This window comes from Mesocricetus auratus, unplaced genomic scaffold (assembly GCF_017639785.1).
Source record: "Mesocricetus auratus isolate SY011 unplaced genomic scaffold, BCM_Maur_2.0 Super-Scaffold_100004, whole genome shotgun sequence".
In the NCBI taxonomy this organism is placed as follows: Eukaryota; Metazoa; Chordata; class Mammalia; order Rodentia; family Cricetidae; genus Mesocricetus; species Mesocricetus auratus.
In genome coordinates, this window is record NW_024429189.1 from 58,485,367 (window position 1) to 58,511,818 (window position 26,452).

Genomic DNA, 26,452 nt, shown 5'->3' on the forward strand with positions numbered 1-26,452 from the left:
TAGCAATCTGCCTTGCACTGACCTCCATTGTCTACTTTTTTCTGACTTTTTCTTTTGAGACAGAGTTTCTCTGTGTAGCTTTGGAGCCTGCCCTGGAACTCGCTCTGTAGACCAGGCTGGCCTCTAACTCACAGAGATCCGCCTGCCTCTGCCTCCCAAGTACTGGGATTAAAGGCGTGAGCCACCAATACCCAACTTTTCTGACATTCTTTATGTACTAACTTTGCCCAAGACCTCAAGATAGTGTGAATAGACTTAGTTCCTTCAGAATTCATTCAAACAATCATAATTCTAGTAAACTACCTTTTATGAAATGAATTTACATTGTATTATGCAGTTTAGCATTTAAAATGATAGTGTTTTATTTTTTATTAATTTTTATTTTATATGCATTGGTGCTTTGCCATGGTTGTCAGGTCCTCTGGAACTGGAATTACAGACAGTTGTGAGCTGCCATGTGGGTGCTGGGAATTGAACCCAGGTTCTCTCCAAGAACAGTCAGTGCTCTTAACCACTGGGCCATCTCTCCAGCTCCCAATGATAGTGTTTTAAAATCTGAAAGTTCTTGTTTAAATCTGTCCTCTACTGATGTTACAGCATATCTGAGCTTGCATGATTTATAAAGAGTAGAACTTGATTTGCCTCGTGTTCTGAAAGCTAGAAGTCCACTATCAAGATTCCAGCATCTACAAGGCCCTTCTTGCTACATTGAGAAAAGAGCAGTCTCTCCTTTACACCAAACCCACCCATCATGATTAGCCCAATTCTTCAGTAGGAACACTGATGTGTTCATGAGACAGGAGCCTCTGCTAGACACACTTGTCAAAACTATTACATTGGAAATTATGTTTTCATCACAAGGTCTGGGAAGATGACTCAACTAGTTCCCAGCACCCATGCTGGCTGGCTCATAACCATCTGTAACTACAACTCCAAGAGTCTGATACCCTATTCTGGCCTCTGCAGACACCTATACACATGCATGTATGCATACATGCATATATTTATGTGTGTGTATTTATATATGTACATATACACACAAAAACACACTAAGTGTAAACTTGTAAAATAATCTTTTTTTTATCTGAAACTGCTTCGTTATGTCTGTTCATGCCTATAATCACAGCACTCTGGAGGCAAATAGTAGGGTCTTAAAATCAGCCTGGTCTACATAGTAAGACCTCATCTCTAATAATTGATTAATAGGAAAGGAATCTGTTTTGGTTTTTGTTTTGTTTTTCGAGACAGGGTTTCTCTGTGGCTTTAGAGGCTGTCCTGGAACTTGCTCTTGTAAACCAGGCTGGCCTTGAACTCACAGAGATCCACCTGCCTCTGCCTCCCGAGCGCTGGGATTAAAGGCTGCACCACCGCCCGGGAAAGGAATCTGAATTCCTTTGTCCTTTTTACTTTTTCCAAGTGCTACAGATGAAGCGTGGAGGCTATTGTCAACTTACTTGGAAAGATACAAAGTCCAGAATAACTTGTATCATCAATGTGTAATTAACAAGTTGTTGTCTCATGGAGTCCCTTTGCCTAACTGGCTTATAAACAGTTACAAGGTATGTAATATTGAGGTGGGGTGATAATTTGAGAAAATGTTCTGACTTATAAGCCAGTAGTAGCAGTACTTGGGAGCTGGAGGCAAGAAGATAAGGGGGATTTCAAAGCCAGCCATTGCTCCATAGTGAGATCAAGGTTAGGCTAGGCTAAATGAGACACTGTCAAAGATGGAGGGGGAAATAGAGAAAATCCAGATTTATATTTATATCTCAATCACAGCTAACAGGACTAAAACAGTTTAACTTAATTTCCACTCATAGTAATGAGAATTTAAGTAAGCATTCTACCAGTTAAGTACTAGGAATTTAAAGTTTCATGAGCTGATAATTAGATTAGTATCTACTTCTGTGCTCACTAAACAGTGAGCTTATAATTATAATAATGAGTGTATTATTATATATGATACAGCATCTACTATCATTGCTCAAAAGCTTGACAGCAGTGGGTAGAATGGTTGCCAGATAATGCAACAGTGTTTCTTTGAATCAGAGGAGTATATATTGGTCTATTGTCTGTTAACATGAAGAGTTACCCGGGCAGGCTAGCTTTATAGAGAAAGATGTTTACTTTGCTCAGTGTTTTATAAGCTAAACTTCAAGAAGACATGGCTCATTGTTTTGGCCTTCAGTTAGTAACCTCTGTATTATGCTATTATCATAGCAGATTGTACTGTAGTAGGAATGCATGGAAGCATAATAATGGTTTGAATGGTAGCTTCTTTAAAATGTTGATTCCTGGGTCTCATGTCAGACTACAAAGTCAGATTACCTGAGGCAAGAAACCAGAACTCTGCATTTTGACAAGCTTATTTATTCTTATTCATTCATTCGTTTATTTTTTGAGACAAGGTCCCACCGTAGCCCTGGCTGGCCTAGAACTTATTGTAAACAAGACTGGCCTTGAATTTTTTTTTTTTTTCGAGACAGGGTTTCTCTGTGGCTTTGGAGGCTGTCCTGGAACTTGCTCAGTAGTCCAGGCTGGTCTCGAACTCACAGAGATCCACCTGCCTCTGCCTCCCGAGTGCTGGGATTAAAGGCGTGCGCCACCAACGCCCGGCTCTGGCCTTGAATTTACTATTTAAACCAGACCGGACTTGAACTCAGAAAGCCACCAGTCTTCCCCTCTGTGTATGGGAATTAGAAATGTGCAATGCCAAGCCAAGATTTTATTGTTGTGATTTTAATATATAGAATGCTTCATGAGTTTATGTGTTGTTCTTATATAGGAACCGTGCCAGTCTTTTCTTTATCTTTCCAATTTTAGTATTCTGCTGAGGCAAGTGTTTCTGATTGGCCTAGAATGTGCACTTGATTTGAACATAGTATCTGAAGCACTTTTAGTGGGATAAGGAAGAATAATCCAAAAGTTACTACCAGTAAAATAGGGTGTTTTGTTTGTTTGTCTCTTGGGATTTTTGTTTTTTGTTTTTGTCAAAAGAATAGCCCTGGTATTAGACATGGGTAATTATAGAACTTGGAAACAGCATCCTCGTGTATTAAAGGAAAGCATTATTTCTGAGAACTAATATATATATCCTGTTACTTTAATGCCCAACATTTCAGAGAAGACATGTTGACATTATAAATGTAAAATTGAAATACGAACAAGTTAAAACATGTCTTAGGTCACAAAACAGAAGAGAAAAGCCATTTAACAGACAGAGTTTTACAGTGTACCTGAAGGTAACTGGGCTCTTTTGGGATTTAGAAAACTCATCTAAGGAACAGATGAATAAAAAAAACCCAGGTGCTCACTCACATTAACAATGTTTTTTACTTGTTTGTGTGTTGTTTGTTTTGAAGCAGGACTATGTAGCCCTGCTCTCCTAAGTGTTTCTTATAAGTTGAAATATAACTGTATTGAAAAAATTAGTAGGAAAATCTGATATTTGTTGATACCCAGAAACAATTAGCATGTGTTTTGGTAGCACATTTAGGTGTGTGTGCATTTGGTTTCTTGGATAATTTCTAAAACATTCTAGAACACAACACTGTTAAGTTCTATTTCAATTAGGAGTAGTTGTACTTATAATTGTTGCTTTTTACAGAAAGTTGATGCTGCTGAATTGCTTCGTCTGTACCTGAACTATGACCTTTTAGAGGAAGCTGTGGAATTGGTCTCCGAATATGTGGATGCTGTATTAGGGAAAGGACATCAGTACTTTGGAATTGAGGTAGATGCATATGAATGTTTCCTTTTTATTATGTATCACCACACTAAGTATTAAATAAGGAAGTATCTAAAATAAATTGCATATAAAGTATGTATTTAGTTATATAGTGAAATATTGGTATTCCAGGAATCTCTAGTTTCTTTCTTTTTTATTTAGTTATTTGTTTGTTTGTTTATTTCTGTGTGTTTGCCTACACACAACAGAAGAGGGCACCAGATCCCAGATCTCATTATAGATGGTTGTGAGCCACCACATGGTTTCTGGGAATTGAACTCAGGAACTCTGCAAGAACAGTCAGTGCTCTTAACCTCTGAGCCATCTTCTTTCCAGTGCCTTTTTTTTTTTTTTTTTTAAGTCAGGCATGCTGGTATACACCTTTGGGAGGCAGAGGCAGATCTCTGTGAGTTTGAGGCCCGAGTGGTTTACAAACTGAGTTGGAGGGACAGGCAAGACTATTACACAGAGAAACCCTGTTGGGGGGGGTATTTTTAATCATGTGTGTGCCATATGCCTGTTGGTACCTGGAGTTGGAGTTGCAGGCCATTGTGAACTGCCTAATACGGGTGCTGGGAATCGAATTCAGGAACTCTGGAAGAATAATACGCACTCTTTTTTGGCATTTTTGAGATAGGGTCTCTCTGTTATGTAACTCTGGTTGTCCTAGAACTTGATTTGTAGACCAGATGACTGATGGCATAAAGTGTTAATATAGTAACTAAATTGAAAGAAAAAGGAGGAATTCAGATGTGTGTATGTTTCTGTATATGTAATTCCTTTTTGTTTAATTATTACATTTATTTATTGTGTGTGCATGCACACTTGTGCCAAAGTGCACATGGAGGTCAGAGAACACCTTGGGAGATTAATTTCTCTCTTTCCACCATGTAATCCAGGAATTGAATTCAGTAACTTCGGCTTGGTGACAAGTGCCTCTACTACCTCACCAGCCCCACATAATTTCTTAATGGGGATGGGGGTAGGGTGAGGTTTACAGTGTTTCGTATATAAAGTCCTACAAAAGCAGCTACCTAGAAGAAATGGTGTCATGTTAATAATAGACATTTTCTTTCAGTTTCCACTGTCTGCAACAGCCCCCATGGTATGGCTCCCATATTCCTCTATTGATCAGCTTCTCCAGGCTCTTGGAGAAAACAGTACCAACAGTCACAACATTGTAGTAAGTAAATCTTTGAGTTGTCTTCAACAAAAGCTCTACTGGCAGGTATACCCTAGGGCATGGTAATTGGTTCTCTAGGATGAAAGGGTTAAGGTTATTGCCCATAATATGCTGTACCCCCATCCCTCTATAAATAAAAAGCCTCAGCAACCATTTCAGAAGGAATTATGTAGAAAAAGAACCTATAGTTCTTTTTCAAAAGGTGTTTAGCAGGGTAGCTCCACAGGATGAGTGCTACTAGGATACAGTGAGATAAATTGGCAGTCTCCTGAGTGACCTTTGTAAAACAGCAATGTGTTCTGGAACCCATACTAGCTACAGCTTACCTAAAAAGTAAATACAAAAAAAAAATACTAGTTTTTGCTTTCTCAGTCTTATAAAGATGACTTTTGTTTACTAAAGTGTCTGCCCAAGAACTCACAAAATATGGTTATAAACTAATTACAGTAGCACACACCTGTAGTCCTAGCTACTGGAGCTGAGGCAAGAAATCAGTCCTGCCAGGTGTTGGTGGTGCACGCCTTTTTAATCCCAGCACACAGCAGCAGGCGGATCTTTGTGAGTTCTAGGCCAACCTGGTCTACAGAGCAAGTTCCAGGACAGGTTCCAAAGCAATACAGAGAAACACTCTGGGGGGAGGGGGTTAAATCCCTTGATCTTAGCCTGGTGCATACAAAAATGGCATCTTAGCAATATGAGTGAAAGACTGGTTCAGAGTATGAATTCCTTGCTTTGTTTTTGTTGTACCCCCCTTTTGTTTTGGGATGTGCTAGGGATGTTCTGCTCTCAAATTCATGATTTTCTAGCCTCAGCTTCCCAAGTGCTGGATTATAAGCATGTGCCGCTGTATCTAGACCTAAACTGTTTTTTGGGGTCTATCTAGACCTAAACTTATTTTGTTTCAAGACAGAATTTTTCTGTGTAACAGCTCTAGCAGTACTGGAAATTGCTCTGACCAGGCTGGCTTCAAATTCACAGAGATCCACCTGCCTCCCAAGTGCTGGGATTAAAGGTGCACACTACCAATGCCCAGCCTAAACTGCTTTTACAGTATTGATTAAGCAGGAAGGAAATAGCCCTGAAAATTCATTATCATTAGTTGGATCTATCAATTTAAATAAATATAGTAAATATTTGTCCTACATTTACTACGGAGCTAATGGACTAGTTAAATCAAATGTAATGTCTCATTCTGGGAAAAGAGCTAGTACTTCTTTCGTTACACATAATCCCAGAACTCAGGAGGCAGAGGCAGGCAGATCTCTGAGTTCATGGCCAACCTGGTCTACAGAGTAAGTTCCAGGACAGCCAGAACTACTTAGTGAGATCCTATCTCAAAAAAGGGGGAAAAAAATAAAATACTGACATGGCCTGTTGTGGTAGAACATAACGGTAGGCTATAGTGAAAAAAAGGCAGAAGAATCATGACTTTGAGGTCACGTTTTCATAAACAAGGCATCATAGTGCACAACTTTTACCCAGGAGGAACTCTGTTCATTAAGGCCAGCTTGGTCTACATAGTGAGATCCTGGCCAGTCAGGGCTGTGTACTAAGACCTTGTCTCAAAACAAAACAACAACAAAACTGGTGTGCTTGCACTTGGGCAAAGAAAGCAGAATACACAATGAAACCTTGTCTTGTAAATCAATGAATACATACGTGTACATACACATGGAAACCACATACAAACATACACAGTGATCTAACTGAGTTAGAGATTGCCTAGCTCAGTAGTAGAGCCATCACCTAGTGTACATAAGGATTTGAGTTCCACAAACACAAAAGTGGTTTGCATATTTAGAAAATCCATGAAAAAACAGGAATGATGATTACATATATCCAGGAAGAACCAGTTCTGACTGTAGAATCACAGAACAGACTTCTGCGCTAAATGAAGCAGAGCCGCCAACATCTCTAATTGGTACACTCTGGTTGCTAAAAGTCAGTGTGATTCAGTCTTCACTCTTCAAGTTATTCTGTGTAATGACTTCTTTCTTTTCCCTTACAGCTATCCCAGAAAATTCTTGACAAACTAGAAGACTACCAGCAAAAAGTTGACAAGGCAACACGGGATTTATTATACCGTCGGGACTTGTGATCTGGATAGCTACTCAGCCTTTGTAACCGATTGGTGCCTCTTAGGGCTTAAGACTACTCCACAGAAACCCTGTGCTCAAGGCCAGTTTTTATAACTGTAAACGATGTGTACGGCACTTGAGCCTGCATTCTATACAAGATAAGAGAACAAGAGAGTCGGGACCGGCCCCGTGCTTGCTGGTGGTGCTGTCACGGTTTCTGGTTTTCAACCTTCCTCTCCAACGGCTGCTTTTGTACATGATTCTCAAGCTTTTTCAGAGTTTATATTTTTTTAAACTACCGAAGACATCCTATATCTGTAAATGAAAACTCACCTTCACTTTCCATAATACCTAATAGTTGTTGGCTTGTTATAACCAGCCACCAAATATTCTCAGCATATCTCTTAATTTTTTTTTTTTTTTTTTGTATTTCAGTGGGATTGTTTTGGTCCAGAACTAACATGTATTTTCTGTATTACAAACAAAGATTAGTGGTTTTGCATACTCTTTTCATTATTTATTGTAGAGTTTTTCATATGACCATCAATAAAGTATTAAGTAATTTGCCTAGGTTAAGTATAAATTATGACTGACTTTTTAAGGAAAATATATTTTGAGTCTGGCTGTAAGGCTAAAGCTGAGTAAACCTCAGAAAAAAAAATAATGTCCATCATCTATAAAAGAAACAGATTTTCATTTTCAAAGTGAATTAATTTATGTGATTTATAATAATCAAGCTGGACTTGATCATACAGTTAGTCTGATAACATATTGGACCAAAATAGAATTTTACTGATCAGAATCCGAAACATTTATGCATACAAACTTTGGGAAAGGTAAAAAAAAAAAACAATAAAAATATCCTTTGATTTTATTCTGTATATTAAGATTTATCTTTTTAGGAAACAGTCTCTATACTATTTGTGTGAATCAATATCCCTTGACTTTCATGTTTTTCATAGCCTTTAGAATTTACACTATCACCGGGCAGTGATGTTGCACACCTTTAATCCCAACACTTGAGAGGCAGAAGCAGATGAATCTCTGTGAGTTCGAGGCCAGTCTAGTCTATAAAGAGAGTTTCAGAACAGCCAGGACTTGTTACACAGAGAAACCCTGTCTCAAAAAAAAAAAAAAAAACAAAGAATTTATACTGTCAACAACCTATTTGTGTTACATAGTTTTTAGCTCTACAATGCTTAATATGAGGTGTTAGGATTGGCCCTACCCCCCCCCCCAGCTTTCTAACCTGTCTTTTCGCTAGAACAAGGAAGGCATTGACCCATTTATGTATACATACTCAACTATGATCATGTAGTCACAGTTTGAAAAGTACCATACCCCGTGGTGGCCATGTCTGACAAGCCACAAGCAGGAGGATGCTGGTGCTGCATCAGGACTTTGGTGGGGATGGATGGGGTTGCTGATCCAAGCAGTGCTTCCACAGCAGCAGTTCATGGAGCACTGGCCAGCGTTTCCTAAGCTAATGTTTGGGCTGAGATCTCATCCCCATGGCAAAGCCAGTCCTGCTCACCCTTCCATTTATTTCTACTTGCCTCACTCACTTCAGTTTGTATGCCGCTTTGGGCCTGTGTTTGTGTTTACTGCACCCTGTGGTATCTCAGTCATCCATAGTAATATGACCATTCCTTGTTTTTTCCTACTCTGGTGATTTTTCTGTCACGTGTATTGTTTAAAAGGTTCCCTCGGGTTAGGAGTGCTGGCTGCTCTTCTAGAAGTCAACTCCCAGCAACCACACAGTGGCTCATAACCATCTATAATGAAGACCTCTTCTGGTGTGCAGGCAGAACACTGCATACATAACAAATATTCTTAAAAAAAAAAAAAAAAAGATTCCCGGGCTGGAGAGGTGGCTCAGAGGTTAAGAGCACTGACTGCTCTTCCAGAGGTCCTGAGTTGAATTCCCAACAACCACATGGTGGCTCACAGCCATCTACAATTCAATCTGGTGCCCTCTTCTGGCATGTATGCAGAACTCTGTATATGTAATAAATAAATAAATCTTTAAAAAAAAAAAGATTCCCTGAGGGTCTAGAGAGATGGCTCAGTGGTTAAGTAGGCTTACCACTCTTCCACAGGACCCAAATTTGAATCCCATGTTGGGCAGGCAGCTCACAACCACCTGTGACACCAGCTTCAGGGGATTTGACGCCCTCATCTGAACTCCACTGACACCTGCACCTGCACACATCCCACACATAAATAGCTAAAAATAATTTTTAAAAAATTAGGTTTTTTTTAAAGGTTCTGTTGGGCTAAGAGTGTAGCTCAGTGATAGAATATCGCCTAGCAGGCCCAAGGCCCTCAATTCCCAGCACTTTATTTAATATTGATAATTTTTACCAAGTATATTACTGCCGTTATTGTAACTGCAAAAAATTGCTTTACAAAGCTATTTTAGTATTTCCCCCCTCTGCCAGCCCTTCTCACTGAGTCCTAGCTGTTTAAGAACCTTTGGGGTCTGCTAGTCAAAGTGGCACACAACCTTTAATACTAGCACTCACATACAGGAGGCAGAGACAGGCAGATCTCTCTTGAGTCTAAGGCCAATCTTGTCTTCATATTGCGTTCTAGGACAGCAGAGCTATATATAGAGAGACCCTGTCTCAAAAAAATAATGTTTCAAAAATACCCTTGAGATCAGTTGTCACCAGTTCAGTACCAGCCCTTGTCTATTCTGACTCCCTCTAGTTAGCTGCTCAGTACTTCTCAAAGTCCTGGCTACATTGTTTCCTAAAACTTAACTGAGCATGTAGAGATAAGCAAATGTCAAAAAATCAAAATTATAGATTTGCAGAGATGGCTCAGCTGTTTCCTGCTCTTCCGAGGGACAAGAGTTCAATACCCAGCACCATCAACCTCAACACAACCAGCTCTTAACTCCAGTTCTAGGGAACCTAAAGCCATCTGTACATATATGACAGAGGCAGGCAGGTGTCCCAAGACAACCAGAGCTACACAGTGAGACCATCTAAAACAAAAAATTATGAATGTGCTTTAAAGATCCTTTTTTCCATTTTCCCCACATAGGATTTCACATATCTCAGGCTGGCCTTGTACTCACTGTAGCCAAAAATGATCATGAATTTCTGATCCTCTTGCCTCTGCCTCTAAAATGCTAGGATTAGTTATAAACTACTTAATGCATAAATGTTTAAGTCCCAACTTACACAATATGGGATCTAGCCCAGGTCTCTGTGTATACTAGTCAAGCACTCTACCAACTGGGCTGTATCCCAAGTTTTAACCCCAGCTTGAAGTCATTAATTGGCTATTGGGAATTACTAAGTCAAGTAACACCTCATTTTATAAAATATTCTGTGACTGGAGAGAGTTATGTCAGTAAAGTACACGCTCGAGGACCTGAGTCCAATCCCCCAGAGCCCAGGTTTGTAAAAGCTAGGCATGGTCATATGTTTGTAATCCTCATGCTGGAGGACAGAGATGAAGATCCCCAGGGTGCTTGGCCAGCCAGGCTGTCCTACTTGCTGAGATCCAGGCCAGGAAAAATCATCATAACCAAAAAAAAAAAGACAGCTCCTGTGGAGTGACACCTGAGGTATATATGTAAGTATACCCACCTGCAGAGGAACACACACATACATACATAGACAAAAATATGTTATTTGAGCTGAGCCAATACTAATTTTTAGTGACAGAGAGGGACCCAGCGAGATGGCTCAGTTGGAAAAGGTGTTTTCTGCCAAGCATAGTGACCTGAGTTTGATCCCCAAGCCCTATATGGTGGAACAAGAGAACCAACCTGCAAGTTCTCTGACCTCCACACATGGGGCAAAAATAAAAAGGATTTTTAAACAACGATAAGCAACTTGTTTGTTCAAAGCTGTTTGCCTCGTGCACATTAAAGCCCAGGGTACTTGTTCAGGCTAGCTACTATCTCATTCTCTGCTGCCTTTAAAGTCAGATAAATTCGTTTCAGATTGGTGATGTGGAATGTTAAGCCTGAGTGACTCCAGTTTTGTTTGGTATGTCAGGCCTATCACAGGAGCTAACCCCAAACCAATTGTCTCCTGTAAAGTCTATTGAGCAGAACAAAAGTTTAAAACCTGGGGCTGGAGAGATGGCTCAGAGGTTAAGAGCACTGGCTGCTCTTACAAAGGCCCTGAGTTCAATTCCCACCAACCACATGCTGGCTCACATGGGATCTGATTCCCTCTTCTGGTGTAAAGGTATGCACAGATCAAGTACTCATAAGCACAAACAAATAAATAAATCTTTAAAAAAAAAAAGTTTAGCTTTTCGGCTTTCGGCTCGGAGGAGGCAACAGTACAACTTTCCTCGGTCGTCCCGAATCCAAGTTCATCCGACACCAGCCGCCTCCACCATGCTGCCCAAGTTCGACCCCAACGAGGTCAAAGTCGTTTACTTGAGGTGCACCGGAGGTGAGGTCGGCGCCACGTCCGCCTTGGCCCCCAAGATCGGTCCCCTGGGTCTGTCCCCGAAGAAAGTTGGTGACGACATTGCCAAGGCTACCGGTGACTGGAAAGGCCTGAGGATCACGGTGAAGCTGACCATCCAGAACAGACAGGCCCAGATTGAGGTGGTGCCCTCAGTCTCCGCCCTGATCATTAAAGCCCTCAAGGAGCCACCACGAGACAGAAAGAAGCAGAAGAACATTAAACACAGTGGAAACATCACTTTTGATGAGATTGTTGGCAGTGCCCGACAGATGCGACACCGATCTTTAGCCAGAGAACTTTCTGGAACTATTAAAGAGATCCTGGGTACTGCACAGTCTGTGGGCTGCAATGTGGATGGCCGACACCCTCATGACATCATTGATGACATCAACAGTGGTGTCATGGAGTGCCCAGCTAGTTAAGAAGCAACAAGAGAAAATACTTCAATAAAAGACTTGTGATTAAAAAAAAAAGTTTAAAACCTGCTGGGTGGGGTGGTGGCGGCAGCACACGCCTTAATTCCAGCACTAGGGAGGCAGAGGCAGGAGGATCTCTGTGAGTTCCAGGCCAGCCTGGTCTACAAGAGCTAGTTCCAGGACAGCTAGGGCTACACAGAGAAACCCTGTCTGGAAAAAAAAGAAAAAAAAAGAAAAAAAAAAACCTTAAAACCTGAATACAGTAATCTCCAGCACAGCAGAACTGGCGTGGGGGGGGGCGGAGTGGCATCAGGCAGATTGACAGACTCCCCTCCTAGTTCTCAGCCTATTGCAGACACCAACACTCCTCTCAAGTGAATATAGATGGCATTTATGTTTAAATAGCGCAAAGAAAAGTATCCATGAACACAGTGTAGATAAGAGAATAAAGGTAGATTACCTCAGTCTGACACACTTTCCATTAGCACATAATTTATATTATAGAAATTTCTGGTTTTAAATATTTATGAGTGTTTTGCCTGACTGTATGTTCATTCACCATGTGTGTCCCTGGTGACCATAGTGCCAGAATGGGGCATCAGAACCCCTGGAATTGGAGTTAAGGATGGTGGTGAGCCACTATGTGTGTGCCGGGAATCAAGCCTGGGATGCAAGAGCTTTTCACCACTAACCCATCTCTCCAGCCCCATCACAGAAACTTCAAGTTTCCTTTAATCTACCCTCTTCTTCCCAATCATGGTACCTAAAACCACAGATGCTCCTATATTACTGTATTCTTCACTCACACACCTGAACATTAAAGACTCGAGTATAAATAAGCCATGATTAACCTTCCATTATGTCTACTCAGAACTTCATAAGTAAAAAGCCAATTTATTGTTCAAATGACCTATGGACTGAATATAGGTATTTCTTTCAATACACCAAGCTTCATGGTTCAAATGAACTTCCATAAAACATGTGCAGTCAAATAATGTGGTATTATAAGTAATCTGGTCTTTGTCCTTGGCTCCTGGCATACAACTTCATAAACCTTTGGAATTTCCTGAGCTATGGGAATTTGCTTAATAAGCTGAGGCGTGGTAAGTTCCCAACTAGCTTCTGAAATGGAGCTGTTCTCCAGAAGACAACCACAAGATTAGAGGGTAGGAACTTTGGACCAGCCCCACTTCCCAGTAAGAATGAGGTCTGGGGCCAATCTTGTGGCCAGCAAGTTGACCAATCATGCCTTTGAAACCAAGACCCTTAAAAGAAAATTAACAAGATGGAGCTTCCCACATGGTAACCTGGGAGACTGACCCACTCTGGCTGTAGAGGGAGGCTGAATGGAAGCCATGATTCCCCCCTCTTTTGGTCCCCCATCTCACCCTATCAGCAATCCGATGAATAATACCATAGTAGTGATAAGTATAGAGCTTTGCTGAACTGTTCTCCAGTGATTCTATTGGTAGCCAGTCAAGTTCGGGCATTCCTGAAATCTGAACCCCTCAACCTAGAGTCTGGTGCTAATTTCAGGTGGCCAGGATTGAGTTGTACCAAAGAATACCCACTTTGAGGTGAAACAATAAATAATTACACTTAGCTAAATCAATACAGTCATGAAATTTCACCCTACCCTGTTGAATCGGCTCTTCTGTGAATGGTCCATCTTTGCCAGTGAATTAAAAGGCAAAGCTCAATAGGTTCAGGAAGCTAGACTCTCAAAACTACCAAATAGTAAAGACCACCTATCAAGTGACTATGACTAAATGTATGTGAAAATATGTTTAAAGACAATAGGGGAGGCATATGGGTTAACAGTTAATGAGCCTGTACTGCACTTGGGTGTGGTGGCACATGTCTTTAATCTCAACACTCTGGGGTCAGACAGACAGGGGCAGACCTCTAAATTCGAGGCCAGGCTGGTCTTCAAAGTGAAGTCCGGGACAGCCAGGACTATACAAGGACACCTTGTCTCAAACAAGCATGCACTGCTCTTGCAAGGACTTTAATTTGGTTCCTAATACCCACAACAAGTAACTAACAACTGCCTATAATTCCAGAATCTACTGCTTCTGGACTCCAAGGTCACCTGCATATACGCACACATAATGAAAAGCAGAAAAAAAAATTAGAGGCAATGTAGAGGCAACATCAAATGATGTTCAAACCTTTCACTTGTCACATGTTTTTAGATTTAAAATTAGCATTCTGAGTAATGAATTTCATTTCGTTACGTTTTGTTAACTCTTTCCTTCTCATCATCTCTCCTCAAACCATCGACTCCCTTTCCTTCCCTAGTAACCCTCTTCTGCTTTCATGTCATATATATTCCACTAACCTCTTTCTACCCCCACCTTCAGACCTCTTTGTCCTTTCATAGTTCCCCTTCTAGTGTCATGACCTACACACACACACACACACACAGACACACACACCACACACACACACACACAGACACACACACACACACACACACACGTGCTTTTTTTCTTTTAGACAGGGTCTCAGTGTGTATTCCCAGCTAGTCTGGAACTTGCTATGTAGACCAGGCTTGAATTCTAGGGATCCACCTGTCTGTTTTCCAATGTAATACATTTTTTAAAAACAGAATATGCAGTTAGCGTATTTTATTGTCATTATTCCAAAGAAATAAATCAGAAAATTGCTAACACCTTCAAAATAGCTGACTATCCGTTCCTTTATTTTATTTATTTATTTATTGGTTTTGTTTTTTATTTATTTATTTGTTTGTTTTTTTGTTTTGCTTTTCCGAGACAGGATTTCTCTGTATTGCTTTGGAAACTGTCCTGGAACTAGCTCTTGTAGACCAGGCTGGCCTCAAACTCACAGAGATCCACCTGCCTCTGCCTCCTGAGTGCTGGGTTAAAGGTATGCCCCACCAATGCCCGGCCTCATGAGCATTTGCTGGCATTTGTTTTCTTGATGCTAGCTATTCTAAATGGAGTGAGTTGAATCTCAAGTACTTTTGTGTTTTCCTGATATATTTATCCATAGGTAAGAAAAGGAAGACAACCTTGTAATTTAGTTCAAGTTTGTATATATTCATTCATTCATCTACTCAAGTTTGTGCATTTTATAACATTTGCCAATGCCTCTCATGTTCCATAAGTATGCTTGATAAACACAAGAAACAAATTAAGTTTTTTATTGTTTTTTTGAGGCAGGGTTTCTCTGTGTAGCTTTGGAGGCTGTCCTGGAACTTGCTCTTATAGACCAGGCTGGTCTGGAACTCACACAGATCCATCTGCCTCTGCCTCCCGAGTGCTGGGATTAAAGGTGTTTGCCACCACAATCTGGCCAACATATTAATTTTTAAAAAATATTTTATTTATTTATTGTGTATATAGCCTTCTGTCTGCATGCCAGCGGAGGGCACCAGATCTCATTCAAGGTGGTTGTGAGCCACCATGTGGTAGCCAGGAATTGAACTCAGGACCTCTGGAAGAACAGTCAGTGCTCTTAACCGCTGAGCCATCTCTCCAGCCCCCCATATTAATTTTTTAAAAATCAGGTTACTGTTGTTGCATTTGACAACTGATTAGCTCATGCACCCAAAATTAAGATATATACCCTGTAATGTTATACAAATAAAATATAATTCTACATTCACAGCAAATAATTAATGTTACATAATTTTAGTGTGATTGGGTAGGAACCTGATTAGCCTGTGGTTATAAAAATGCATTCCACAAGTTATTTCTTAAACTCAGTGAGTTTGAGGCCAGCCTGGGCTACAGGTGAATTCCAGGACAGGCTCCAAAACAATACAGAGAAACTGTGTCTCGAAAAAAAAAAAAAAAAAAAAGGAGATGGGTATCCACACTACTGCCAAGTGCCATGGAGGGCCTTGACAGTGAGGCACAAAGAAAGGTCTTGTCTGCACTGAGCCTGGGGGAGTAAGTTTTGTCATGTGATACAGTAGTTATGGCAATCAGAGTAAAGGATGGATTTGAGGTGGGAGAAATGGATGGGAGATTGAGTCAAATACCATCTTCAGAAAGGATAAAGGTCTGAGTATTGACAGAGGGCCTACAATTCTCTGTTCTTATGACTTCTATTGACTTTGAAAGACTTGTACTTAGACAGGTAAAAAATATAGTCGGCTTCCTCGTGGGAATACCATGATTCATGTGGGTCTATGGCGAACGCTGTAAACCTCCATGAAGTCAGTCTTCTGATCATAGTCTATTACCATATCCATGCTGCTTCTGTTGAGTGTCTCCATTTGGTCCCTGTCACCCCCAGGATTGATTTTTAGCTTTTAGCTTTTCAAGTGAGTCACTGCATTGCCACTGTAATTTCTGGCCTACAATCAAGAAGTTCTTGGGGCTTTATTTCTCAAAATACTGATGAAAGAGGTATGACCTCTCAGCTTTGCTAGTGTAAGTAGGATTTTAGAATTGTTTCCTGTGTATGTGTTTCACCTGCATGTACACATGTGCATCACGTGCATTCTTGGTGCTGGGATTAAAGGTGTGCGCCACCCTCCCCCAGCTGATATTATTATCTTTAAGACAATGTCTCACTCGGTAGGTGCAAGATCTAGTATTATGCATATCTCGCTGGACTCACTTGTAGTGATCCTCCTACCTCAGTCTCCACTGAAATAGACTTGAACCATAACAACTACTTCTGCTAGTACTGAGATCACTTCAGTAGCTCTCCTGTAGTACAGTGCACCTTATAGACTAGGTGTCACTAGTTATATGTGTAGAAGCCACCAGGAATGCTATGAGTGAGTTCTGGGAAAAAAAAATCAGCATTATCTTGCTTGGCCACTATCTCTGGGAGAACATTAGTTGCTCAGGACGTCACCTGCCTCTAGGGATCGGGAGGTCACTTCTGCAGGCAAACAAGACTCAGACTTTAAAGAGCTAAACGTCCCCAGTCTCAAGGTTTTTCCTCTAATAACCACAAGTGGAGGATTTGCAAACAGGGCAGAAAGGAGTGTTTTCGGAAGACTAATAAAGCAGGATTAGGTAAGATTTCTGTAGCCCACACGAATAGTTTGGTCGTTTTCAAGGTCCAGTCATTTTTCCCTACTAATCACATCGTATTTGCGTCTTAAGAGTCTACAGAGTTATAAACACCCAGCATCATAACTGTTGTTTAAAACTACACCAAAAAGAAGCCACAGTAATCTAGGGAACCTTGCAGAAGGGTGAAATGTATCTTTACCTTCCTAAGTGACAAACAGCTGAAAATAGCCACAAGATGGCGGACAAAGCGCTAAAGAACACACTCGGCTAACAGCGCATGGGCGAAACCCTAACTTCTGGAGGAAGTCGCACAAGTCGCGGGCCCTTCCGCTCTATTGGCTCGACGTCCCGTCTTTTCTCTTTGCCATTGGCTACCTGTTCCTACTCAAGTCAAAACAGCCAATCGCCGTTTCCCTGAACAAAGCCCACCCTCCCGTGGATGGGGCGGAGCGTCCGTGAAGGCGCCCGGGCGGAGGGCGCATGCGCAAGCCCTCCGCACCGTGCCGGTTAGAAGCGGATCTCCTCGGGAGGCGGTGCCGTGGTCCATGAATATTGATTACGCACCGGGGCCCCGTGCGCCCGCCCCTCCTGACTGCCGACGCTCGCTGCTCGCGCTCGGGCTCGCGATGGGGAAGAAGTCCCGGGCGGTACCCGGCCGCAGGCCCATCCTGCAGCTCTCTCCACCGGGTCCTCGGAGCAGCACGCCTGGCCGGGATCCCGACCCCGATCCGGATCCCGAGGCTGACTCGACCGCAGCGGCGACCAACCAGTCAGCCCCGGCGGCTGCGGCGGCGACGGCCGCGGCGTCGCCCTCGGTGCCTGCCACTGCTGCTCCAGAGGACTCGCCTTCGGAAGGTAAGGGCGCGCGAGGTGCCTCTGCCTGTATTTGGGATGTCCGAAACTTGAGCACGGGGCTTGCGGCCTAGGCCTCCCGGGTGTCTTTGAGGAGGAGTGACCCTGGCGGGCGAGGTACGCCTGGGACCTGGAATCCGCCGGACTGCGACCGTGGACTCTGGGCAGCGGAAGACCCGGCCAGGCTCATCTGAGGCGCCATTGCGGGTGCAGGAGTTTCCCCCCGGGAACCTGTGCAATCCACCGAAGCCTGGCACCCCAAATGTCTCCCACATGACCCCCTACGATCTTGATAACGAAGAGGGTGGAGGGCAATTTCCACGTGCGAGCATTGAAGCAATTGAGCCTAGCCTTCTCTGCTTGTCACACTCGGTTTCGGTTTTGTTGAAATTGAGACAGCCACTCTTTAGAAGGGAACAAACCCTTTTTTTTTCTTTATGCCAGACAAAGCATCGGTACCCACGACTTGCAGCAAAGGAACAAACCCTGTGGGTTTCCCTGCAACTGTATTTGTGTTAGGAGTAACAATTACTACATGGGGTAGATGCGGGAAAAGCTGTACCATTATCAAGTAGGAAGGACATAATGTGTGGAAAGCTACAGATTGATTTATGCATTTTGATTGTTAAGTATTGCGGATGCCATTTCATACAATGTTCACGTAATTACTGTCGATGTCACTAAATGAATGGAAGAGTCTAGATCAGCTTGTTTTTCATCCCCCTAACTTGGACCAGTGATACACACTGGTTTTATAAGTTGATGAAATCCAGGCCTGAAAGGTCAAATTTTGATTTTTGCCTCTAGCGTTTTCTCTGGTCCACCGACTCACTCCCGGTTCCTTTTGTTCATTTCAAACACAGATGACCAGGAAGTGGTGGTGGAGGTCCCCAGAGTTGTTCAGAACCCTCCCAAACCAGTCATGACCACCAGACCCACAGCCGTTAAGGCAACAGGTACAGGTTTTTGTTGTTCTTTTACCTCTTCTCTACAATATCTTTCATTAAGTTGAAGTCGAGTGTGTGCCTGCATTGTCTGTTGGATGGTTGTATGTGTTGCTAATTTACTATTTCCCATAAAAAGCAATTTAAGTGTTTCTGGGGTTGGGGTTGTGGTAGAGTATTTATTTGCCTCAAAGATGCAAGGCCCGGCAGGCGGATCTCTGGGAGTTTGAGACTAACCTAGTCTACAACAGCTAGTTCTAGGACAGCCTCCAAAAGCCACACAGAGAAACCCTGTCTCAAAAAACCAAAATTGTTAACCTTTTTTTTTTTTTTTTTTTTTGGTTTGGTTTGTTTGTTTGATGGTTTGGTTTGAGAGAGTTTCTCGTTTTGGTAGCCCTGGCTGGTCTCAGATCTGCCTGTCTTTGCCTCCCATGTGATAGGACTATACCCAACCCAGTTATATTTGTCTTAATGCTCTTTAGTCCATGCACCTTTCATTTTGAGAAGTAATCATTAATTGCTTTGTTTATACTTAGAAAATCTGTCTAAACTGCTATGCTTTGATCGGCTTAGGTATTTGAGATATTTTAACTTTTGAGACAGGACTACCATATAGAGTTGAGAGTGGTCTAGAAGTCACTGGTAGTCCATCCTTGACCCCAAAGTTCAGTCCCGTTTTAGTTCCTAAGTGCCGGGATAACAGAAATGTACAACATCTGGCTTGAATAGATATGTAATAACCAAATTTTGTTACTTTGAAAAAGTGAGGTTCAGTGATCCGTGGTATATTTTGGGGGAGGTTATCAAGTATGTATAGATTGACTTTATTATCTTGAAGGATTTGGTGGGGGTCACATTGTGTAGCTCTGGCTGGCCTGGAACTTGCTGTGTAGTCCAGGCTGACTTTGAACTAGGTGCTATGATTATAGGTGTGTGCCACTAGGCCTGACCCCTTAAGGAATATTATAATTTATATCTGTGGTGGCTTAATGTCATTGTTTGTGGTCTTAGTATTTTTTTAATCTTTTACTTTAGAGAGTTTCACACATAAAGACTTTGTATTTGCGCCCCTCCCTCTTGCCCTTTTTGGTGTTTTGTTTTGTTTTTGAGACAGGATCTCACTAGCCTTGGTTGTCTAAGAACTCTTTATGTAAACCACACTGTCCTGAAATTCAGAGATCAGTTGGCCTTCCTGAGTGCTGGTATTTAAGACGTGTGTCATCATGCCCAGCTTTTATTATCATCTTGCCTCGGTTTCCTTTGTGCTGAGACTACATGCTTATGCCACCGTGCCCAGCATGGGGTGGGTGGGTATGTGTGTATTATTAGAATTGAATCCAGGTAAATATTTGTTTTTCAACTGAGCTGTAATCCTAGTCCTAATTTTTGAAATTAAGTTCTAATTTGTAAATAAATGAAATGCTAACTCTTTGATTAAAGAGCCATGTGATTGGGGCTGCAGAGATGGGTGGGGGATTAAAAACATTGGCTGCTCTTCCAGAGGATTTGGGTATGATTCTCAGTATCCACATAGTTAGTGGCTTACAATTGTCTGAAACTCCAGTTCCAGGGGATACAATACTTTCTGGCTTCTGTGAGGGCACTAGGCATGCCAAATACCAATATGTAAATGTAGCAAAAATACTTGTACACACAATAAAGTAATAAAAATGAAAAAGAAAAAAGAAAAACCACATGGTTTGGCTGGGGATGTCACTTAGCAAAGGCAGGAGGTCCAAAGTTGGAATACCCAGAACTTTTGAAAATTGGGTGGGAATAGTAGCTTGCCTGTAATTTCTGTGAGGAGTTGGAATCCTTAGAACAAGCTGGGTAGTCAGGCTAGCTGAAACAGCAAGCTCCAGGTTTAATAAGAGACCCTGTTTAGGTCTCTATGCACAGATGTGCATGTGAATCCAAATATATATATATATGCAAACCGTACCTAATAAATAAAAGGGAGAACGCTCTAGTATCCTTAAAGTGCTATTAACTGCTAATGTATATCTCTAGCCCCTGTGTGTTTTAAATATTTCTTAGAATATATTGGTGTTGATGTTACTAGTGTTTCCCTTTTTATTTTTAGGAGGTCTGTGCTTACTTGGTGCTTATGCTGACAGTGATGATGATGAGAGCGATGTTTCTGAAAAAACAGCACAATCCAAAGAGCCAAATGGAAACCAGTCAACTGACATTGATAGTACGCTGGCCAACTTCCTAGCGGTTAGTGATGCTTTCGTTTGCATGTTTGTTTTGAAATACTATTTTTGTAGCCCTGGCTGTCCTGGTGTAGACCAGGCTGGTTTTGAACCTGCAGTTGTCCTACTTCTGCCTTCCCAGGGATTTGAGGTGTAAGCAGCATGTCAATCATTTATTGCTGTTTTTATTCTATAGGAGATTGATGCCATAACAGCACCTCAGCCTGCAGCTTCTGTGGTAGCTTCTGCTCCACTTCCAACTCCACCTCGACCAGAACCAAAGGAAGCAACAACACCTGCCCTTTCTTCCGCCTCTTCAAATGGAACAGACCCAGCCCAGACACCAGGGTGGCATTATGATACTCAGTGTTCACTAGCAGGAGGTAAGTATTGTCCCTGTTTCAAGAAGCCAGATGCTTTAGCTCTAGGACTTGGAATTCTGGCCTTTAAATGTAGTATTAGGAAGCTAGTAGATAGGGTGATGGTCTTTTCTAGAAGCCGATTGTGCCAGGTAAGTAATAAAAGCCATTGTTTTGAAAACTTTTGTTTTGTTTTTCGAGACAGGGTTTCTCTGTATTGTTTTGGAGCCTGTCCTGGAATTTGCTCGGTAGATCAGGCTGGTCTCAAACTCACAGAGATCCGCCTGCCTCTGACTCCCAAGTGCTGGGATTAAAGGTGTGTGCCACCAACACCTGGCTTTGAAAACTTTTGAGAGTTCAGAATACTTTTTTTTTTTTTTAGTATCACACAGCTTTTAATTCTGTGCACAAAAGTAGAATTCTATGTTATTTTTTTGTTTGTTTGTTTGAGACAGGGTTTCTCGGTGTAGCATTGGAGCTTATCCTGGAACTTGTTCTATAGACCAGGCTGGCCTCAAACTCTAGTGGTATATGCTAGGGATGTTGTTAAACTCCACAACACAGATTTGAGAACCCTGTGTTAAGTTGTCAACTTTTAACAGCTGTCTTGGCATAAAAGTCAAGACTATATATATGGAATATACACCACACGCACACACACACAGTTTACACTTAAAAATATTTTTTTGTTTTCCTACAGTGGAAATTGAGATGGGAGATTGGCAAGAAGTCTGGGACGAGAACACAGGTTGCTATTATTATTGGAACACACAAACAAATGAAGTAACTTGGGAGTTACCCCAGTATCTTGCCACACAAGTGCAGGGATTACAGCATTACCAGCCCAGGTAAGGCTAGCTCTGAAGAAGAAATTTATGTAGAAGAAAGTACTGCTGTGGGTATTTACCTTTTGTTTGTCTTGACACTCCCATCTCCAGTTCTATAACAGGTACTGAAGCTGGTTTTGTGGTAAATACAGACGGGTATACGAAAGAGAAAGCTGTTTCTGTTTCCAGTAATAAAAGTGGACCAGTCATAGCCAAACGAGAAGTTAAAAAGGTTAGTATTATAACTTACTGCATTTGCTAATTTTCTAATCTAAGAACTTGATATGATAGTATTTCACAGCACAAGTGTTCTTAGTTTTACCTAATCTGTTTTTGTGTGTTAGACAAGATTTATAGAAATTACCAATCACTTTAGTGATTCAGAGTTTTAATGCCATGAAAACTACCTAAGCCGTCTAGAGGAACATGGGAGCAGCTGTCATGTACTTTATACTGGTAAATTGTCATGTGCTGTTTGAAAAACTGGCTCTGGAGTTGGGTTTCCACCCTATTTCAGACCAATGTGTTTGTATCAGTGTCCTTTAAAATCTACATGTTCTGAGCCGGGCATTGGTGGCACACATCTTTAATCCCAGCACTAGGAAGGCAGAGGCAGGTGGATCTCTGTGAGTTTGAAGTCAGCCTGGTCTACAGAGCAAGTTCCAGGACAGGCTCCAAAGCCACAGAGAAACCCTGTCTCTGTTAAAAACCAAAAAAAAAAAAAGTATGTGTTCTGTGGCAGGCTGGTCCTCTAATTGTAACAGTGAAAAAGACAAACAGCAAGCAGCTAACGGTACTAAAAACAATTGTCCTTAAAAACAACTAGAAGGGGCCTAGTGGTGGTGGTGGCGGCAGCGGTGGTGCTCGCCTTTAATCCCAGCACTTGGGAGGCAGAGGCAGGCTCCAAAGCTACAGACAACCTTGTCTCAAAAGACTAAAAGGAAAAAAAAACCTCCCCAAAACTAGAAGGTAACCCATTTCTTTTTATTTTTGCCTTTTAAAGACAGGGTTTCTCTGTGCAATCCTGGTTGTCCTGGAACTCCCTCTGTAGAACAGGCTGGCCTCAAACTCGGAGATCTGCTTGCATCTCCCTCTTGTGTGCTAGGATTAAAGGTGCACGCTTTCACTGCCTGATAGTAGCCCATTTCAAGCAGAGGTTTATGCCTTCATTAAAAATGCCCTGCAGTGGGAACACGAGGTTTGGGAATTCAGCCATGGGAAGCTCATCCATGGAAAGAAGGCTCAGTTGGGAGCTCCAGCTGAAGTTTCCTCATTAGTTTCTGCTAGATCAGTAGTTCTCAACCTGTGGGTCTAATATCAGATACGCAGCATATCAGAAACTGACGCTGCAAAATAACAAAATTACAGTTATGAGGTAGTAACAAAAACAGTTTTATGGCTGATGGTCACCAGAGCATAAAGAACTGTATTAAAGGGTAGCATTAGGGAGGTTGAGAACCACTGCGCTAGATGGTTATAAGCTCCTGATTTGATGATGTTACCTCTGTTTGCTCTCAGTCAGGCTACTCAGGTTGTCTCTGCTGGGTGTAAACTTCTGTTTGGTGGTGTTTTGTCTTTTCTTTGCTATTCTTTGCTTGCTTATATACTTAAACTTACTTATTAGAAACTGAAAGACGACCATCCAAGATGACAGTGTCAGACTCCCATCTGAACTTGAGACAGATGTCATCTTTTTTTCATTTTGGGTTTCCTTTTAATAGCTACTTCCCATCCCCGAGGACTAGATATAACTGCCTTAAGTCAGGTGTGGTGACATACACTTGTAATCCCAGTGTGCAGGTGGTAGGCGAAGGAAGACCTCAAGGATAGGCAAGCCTGAGTTGAGTTATATAGCAAGAAGTTTGTGGGGTGGTGGTGGTGGTGGTGGTAGTGGTGGTGGTGGTGGGTGTTCCTTTAAAAATTGAAATTAGTGGCTGGAGAGTTCAGCAAGGGGTTAAGAACCCATGTCAGTCTCCCAGCACCCACACCAGGAGGCTCAGAACCGGCTGAACTCCCAACTCTGCAGGGGTCACACACTGGCCTCTGGATACCTACATTTACATACACAAACAATTAGTAAAATTTAAATTATAATCAATTTAGGATATTTAATATTCACTATTTTATTAACTAAACTAATAATTTAATAATAAGTATAAAGATAAATTATAAAAAAATAAACTCAGATTGAGTGGCCTTTATCAAAACATTTCAGCTTTGGGGTTTTTAGATTTTGGAATAATTGAATTTATATAAACATATCTTGTGGATAGGCCCAAAGTCTGAACACAGAGTTCATTTACAGTTCATATACATATAGCTTGAAGATAATTTCTTATAATTTTTTCCCACAAATTACATTTATTTATGGGGGGTGGCACAGTTGCCAGAGTGGAGGTCAGAAGACAACTTGCTGATGTCTGATAGCATAAAATAGTTCTCTCATACTGTGTAGACTCCGGTCAGACAGACTTAGTCATCGACTTCTTTGGATTTTCGAGACAGGTTTCACACTGTAGTGTTGGTTGGCTTAGAGCTCATTATGTAGACCAAGCTAGTCAGAACTCAGAGAGATTCCCCTGCCTCTGCCTCAGTGCTGTGATTTGAAGGTGTGTACTACCATACCCACCTTGTCAGACATTTAAAAAAGTGCCTTTACTCACTAAAACTTCTCTTGCGGGCCTTCATATGCATTTAAACTTTATTTATTGTTTGTATCTCTCTGTATAGACCAGGAATCTCATAGATTCCCCCACCTCTTCCTCACAAATGCTGAGATTAAAGGAGTCCATCAATATATCCAGTTTTACCTTCAATGTTGATTTATTTAGTTATGATTTTGAGACAGAGTTTAGAGAAAATTATGAATTGTGTATTGAATTACAATTTATTTTGATTTTCAGAGTGACGCCACCTTCCATCCCTACCCCACTTCTCAAGATCCTATTAGGCATCACATGTTAAGCTGCATCCCTAACTGCCAAAATACAGCTTCAAAGACAGCTTTCGCTATATACCAAAGTTGAGATCCCCCCTTCCCCATCTACATTTCTAGGAAGGTTAAGTATTCCAATAGATGAAATAAGTTTGTTTTTGTTTGGAGATGGGGGTCTCTGTGTAGCCTTGGCTGTCCTGAAACTCCCTCTGTAGACCAGGCTGGCCTCGAACTTGAGATCTACCTGCTTTCTGCCTCCTGAGTTCTGGGATTAAAGGTGTGCACCACCACCACCCGCCACTTTAAATATATTAATGAAGCAATTTTGTTCTGAGATTGTATAGTAGCCCAGGCTATCATTAAGGGAGTATTATTAAGGTTAAGTTCTATACTCCTCATCCTCCTGTCTCCCAAATTGGATGCACCTTCATGCCCAGCTTAAGCACACATTTTATTTTAGAGATACTTCATTTTCCTCTAAGTTCCCTTTGAAACATTAGTTTATTTTCATTTTACAGATGAGGAAGGTCATGTGTTGACAGAATGCTAATGTCATATCTGTCTGTTTCCTACTAGCTTCCCTCTGCTGTCTAGGGGATAATAGATTGTAGTTCACCCACTGCTTTCCTAAAGTAGTGTTTCCTTTTTATACATGCAGTGTTAAATAGCATGCTAATATGTGGGGTGTACAGGTGTTTTGTGAGTATCCCATAATTAAGAAGCTAGTTAATAAAAATAATACAATGTTCTAAGGGATTTTTTTTGAGAATTGTGACTCAATGCTTCTATTCAATGTAGGAAGTGAATGAAGGAATCCAAGCCCTTTCCAACAGTGAGGAGGAGAGGAAAGGGGTGGCAGCAGCACTACTCGCTCCCTTACTACCTGAAGGAGTAAAGGAGGAGGAAGAAAGATGGAGAAGAAAAGTAATCTGTAAAGAAGCAGATCCGGTGTCAGAGGTTAAGGAAACAAGCACAGCAGAAGAAGAAACGGGGACGATCATAAAGGCACAGGAGGTTACCCTGGACAGCCTAGAAGACCCCTCTCAGGAGGATCTTTGCAGTGTTGTTCAGTCTGGAGAAAGTGAGGAGGAGGAAGAGCAAGACACTCTGGAGCTGGAGCTAGCCTTGGAAAGGAAAAAAGTAAGGTTCTGAGGATCTCTTTGTAATTAGTTACCTTTCTCTTTGCTGCGACAGAATGTCTGATAGCATTGCGAGGAAAGAAGGATGTGGCCTGGATCACAGTTGATGCCAGTGGTGGTGAACATGTCTCTACCTGGGGCGAGGGTTGTTAGGAGGTGAAGATGAGTGCTGGTGTCAGCTGGCTGCTTTTTCCATTTTTATTCATTCTAGGACCCCCAGTGCATGGCTTGATGCTGCCCACATTAGAAGTGGGTCTTGCCTAGTTAAAATTCTCTTGAAAAACCCCCTTTCTAACATACCCAGAGGTGAGTCCTAGGTCATTTCAAAGCCAGTAAGTGGACAATGGTGATT

General features: G+C 41.7%; 3 protein-coding genes and 1 pseudogene across 5 annotated transcripts in view; 3 read left to right on the top strand and 1 right to left on the bottom strand.

The window, feature by feature from the left end:
• Positions 1–7,862, top strand: part of Nup160 (nucleoporin 160) — a 53,759-nt gene extending 45,897 nt beyond the window's left edge. For both annotated transcript variants that reach the window (XM_040745732.1, XM_040745733.1), the window contains 4 exons: positions 1,418–1,559; positions 3,608–3,733; positions 4,806–4,910; positions 6,919–7,862. In XM_040745732.1, the coding sequence (XP_040601666.1) occupies positions 1,418–1,559; positions 3,608–3,733; positions 4,806–4,910; positions 6,919–7,008 (463 nt within the window). In that variant the 3' untranslated portion in view covers positions 7,009–7,862. The remainder of the gene's footprint in view (positions 1–1,417; positions 1,560–3,607; positions 3,734–4,805; positions 4,911–6,918) is intronic.
• LOC121140582 lies at positions 2,741–2,838 on the bottom strand (annotated as a pseudogene).
• A 3,429-nt stretch (positions 7,863–11,291) lies between the features above and the next one.
• LOC101826936 (60S ribosomal protein L12-like) lies at positions 11,292–11,892 on the top strand. The gene has a single exon (XM_040744926.1). The coding sequence runs from the start codon at positions 11,355–11,357 to the stop codon at positions 11,850–11,852; it is 498 nt and encodes a 165-aa protein (XP_040600860.1). The 5' UTR covers positions 11,292–11,354; the 3' UTR covers positions 11,853–11,892.
• A 5,453-nt stretch (positions 11,893–17,345) lies between these two features.
• Positions 17,346–26,452, top strand: part of Fnbp4 (formin binding protein 4) — a 34,044-nt gene continuing 24,937 nt past the window's right edge. The window contains exons 1-7 of one of the 2 annotated variants that reach the window (XM_040745734.1): positions 17,346–17,704; positions 18,565–18,657; positions 20,729–20,865; positions 21,037–21,223; positions 21,900–22,047; positions 22,138–22,258; positions 25,760–26,101. In XM_040745734.1, the coding sequence (XP_040601668.1) occupies positions 17,395–17,704; positions 18,565–18,657; positions 20,729–20,865; positions 21,037–21,223; positions 21,900–22,047; positions 22,138–22,258; positions 25,760–26,101 (1,338 nt within the window). In that variant the 5' untranslated portion in view covers positions 17,346–17,394. The remainder of the gene's footprint in view (positions 17,705–18,564; positions 18,658–20,728; positions 20,866–21,036; positions 21,224–21,899; positions 22,048–22,137; positions 22,259–25,759; positions 26,102–26,452) is intronic. The other variant, XM_040745735.1, reaches the window with a different exon arrangement.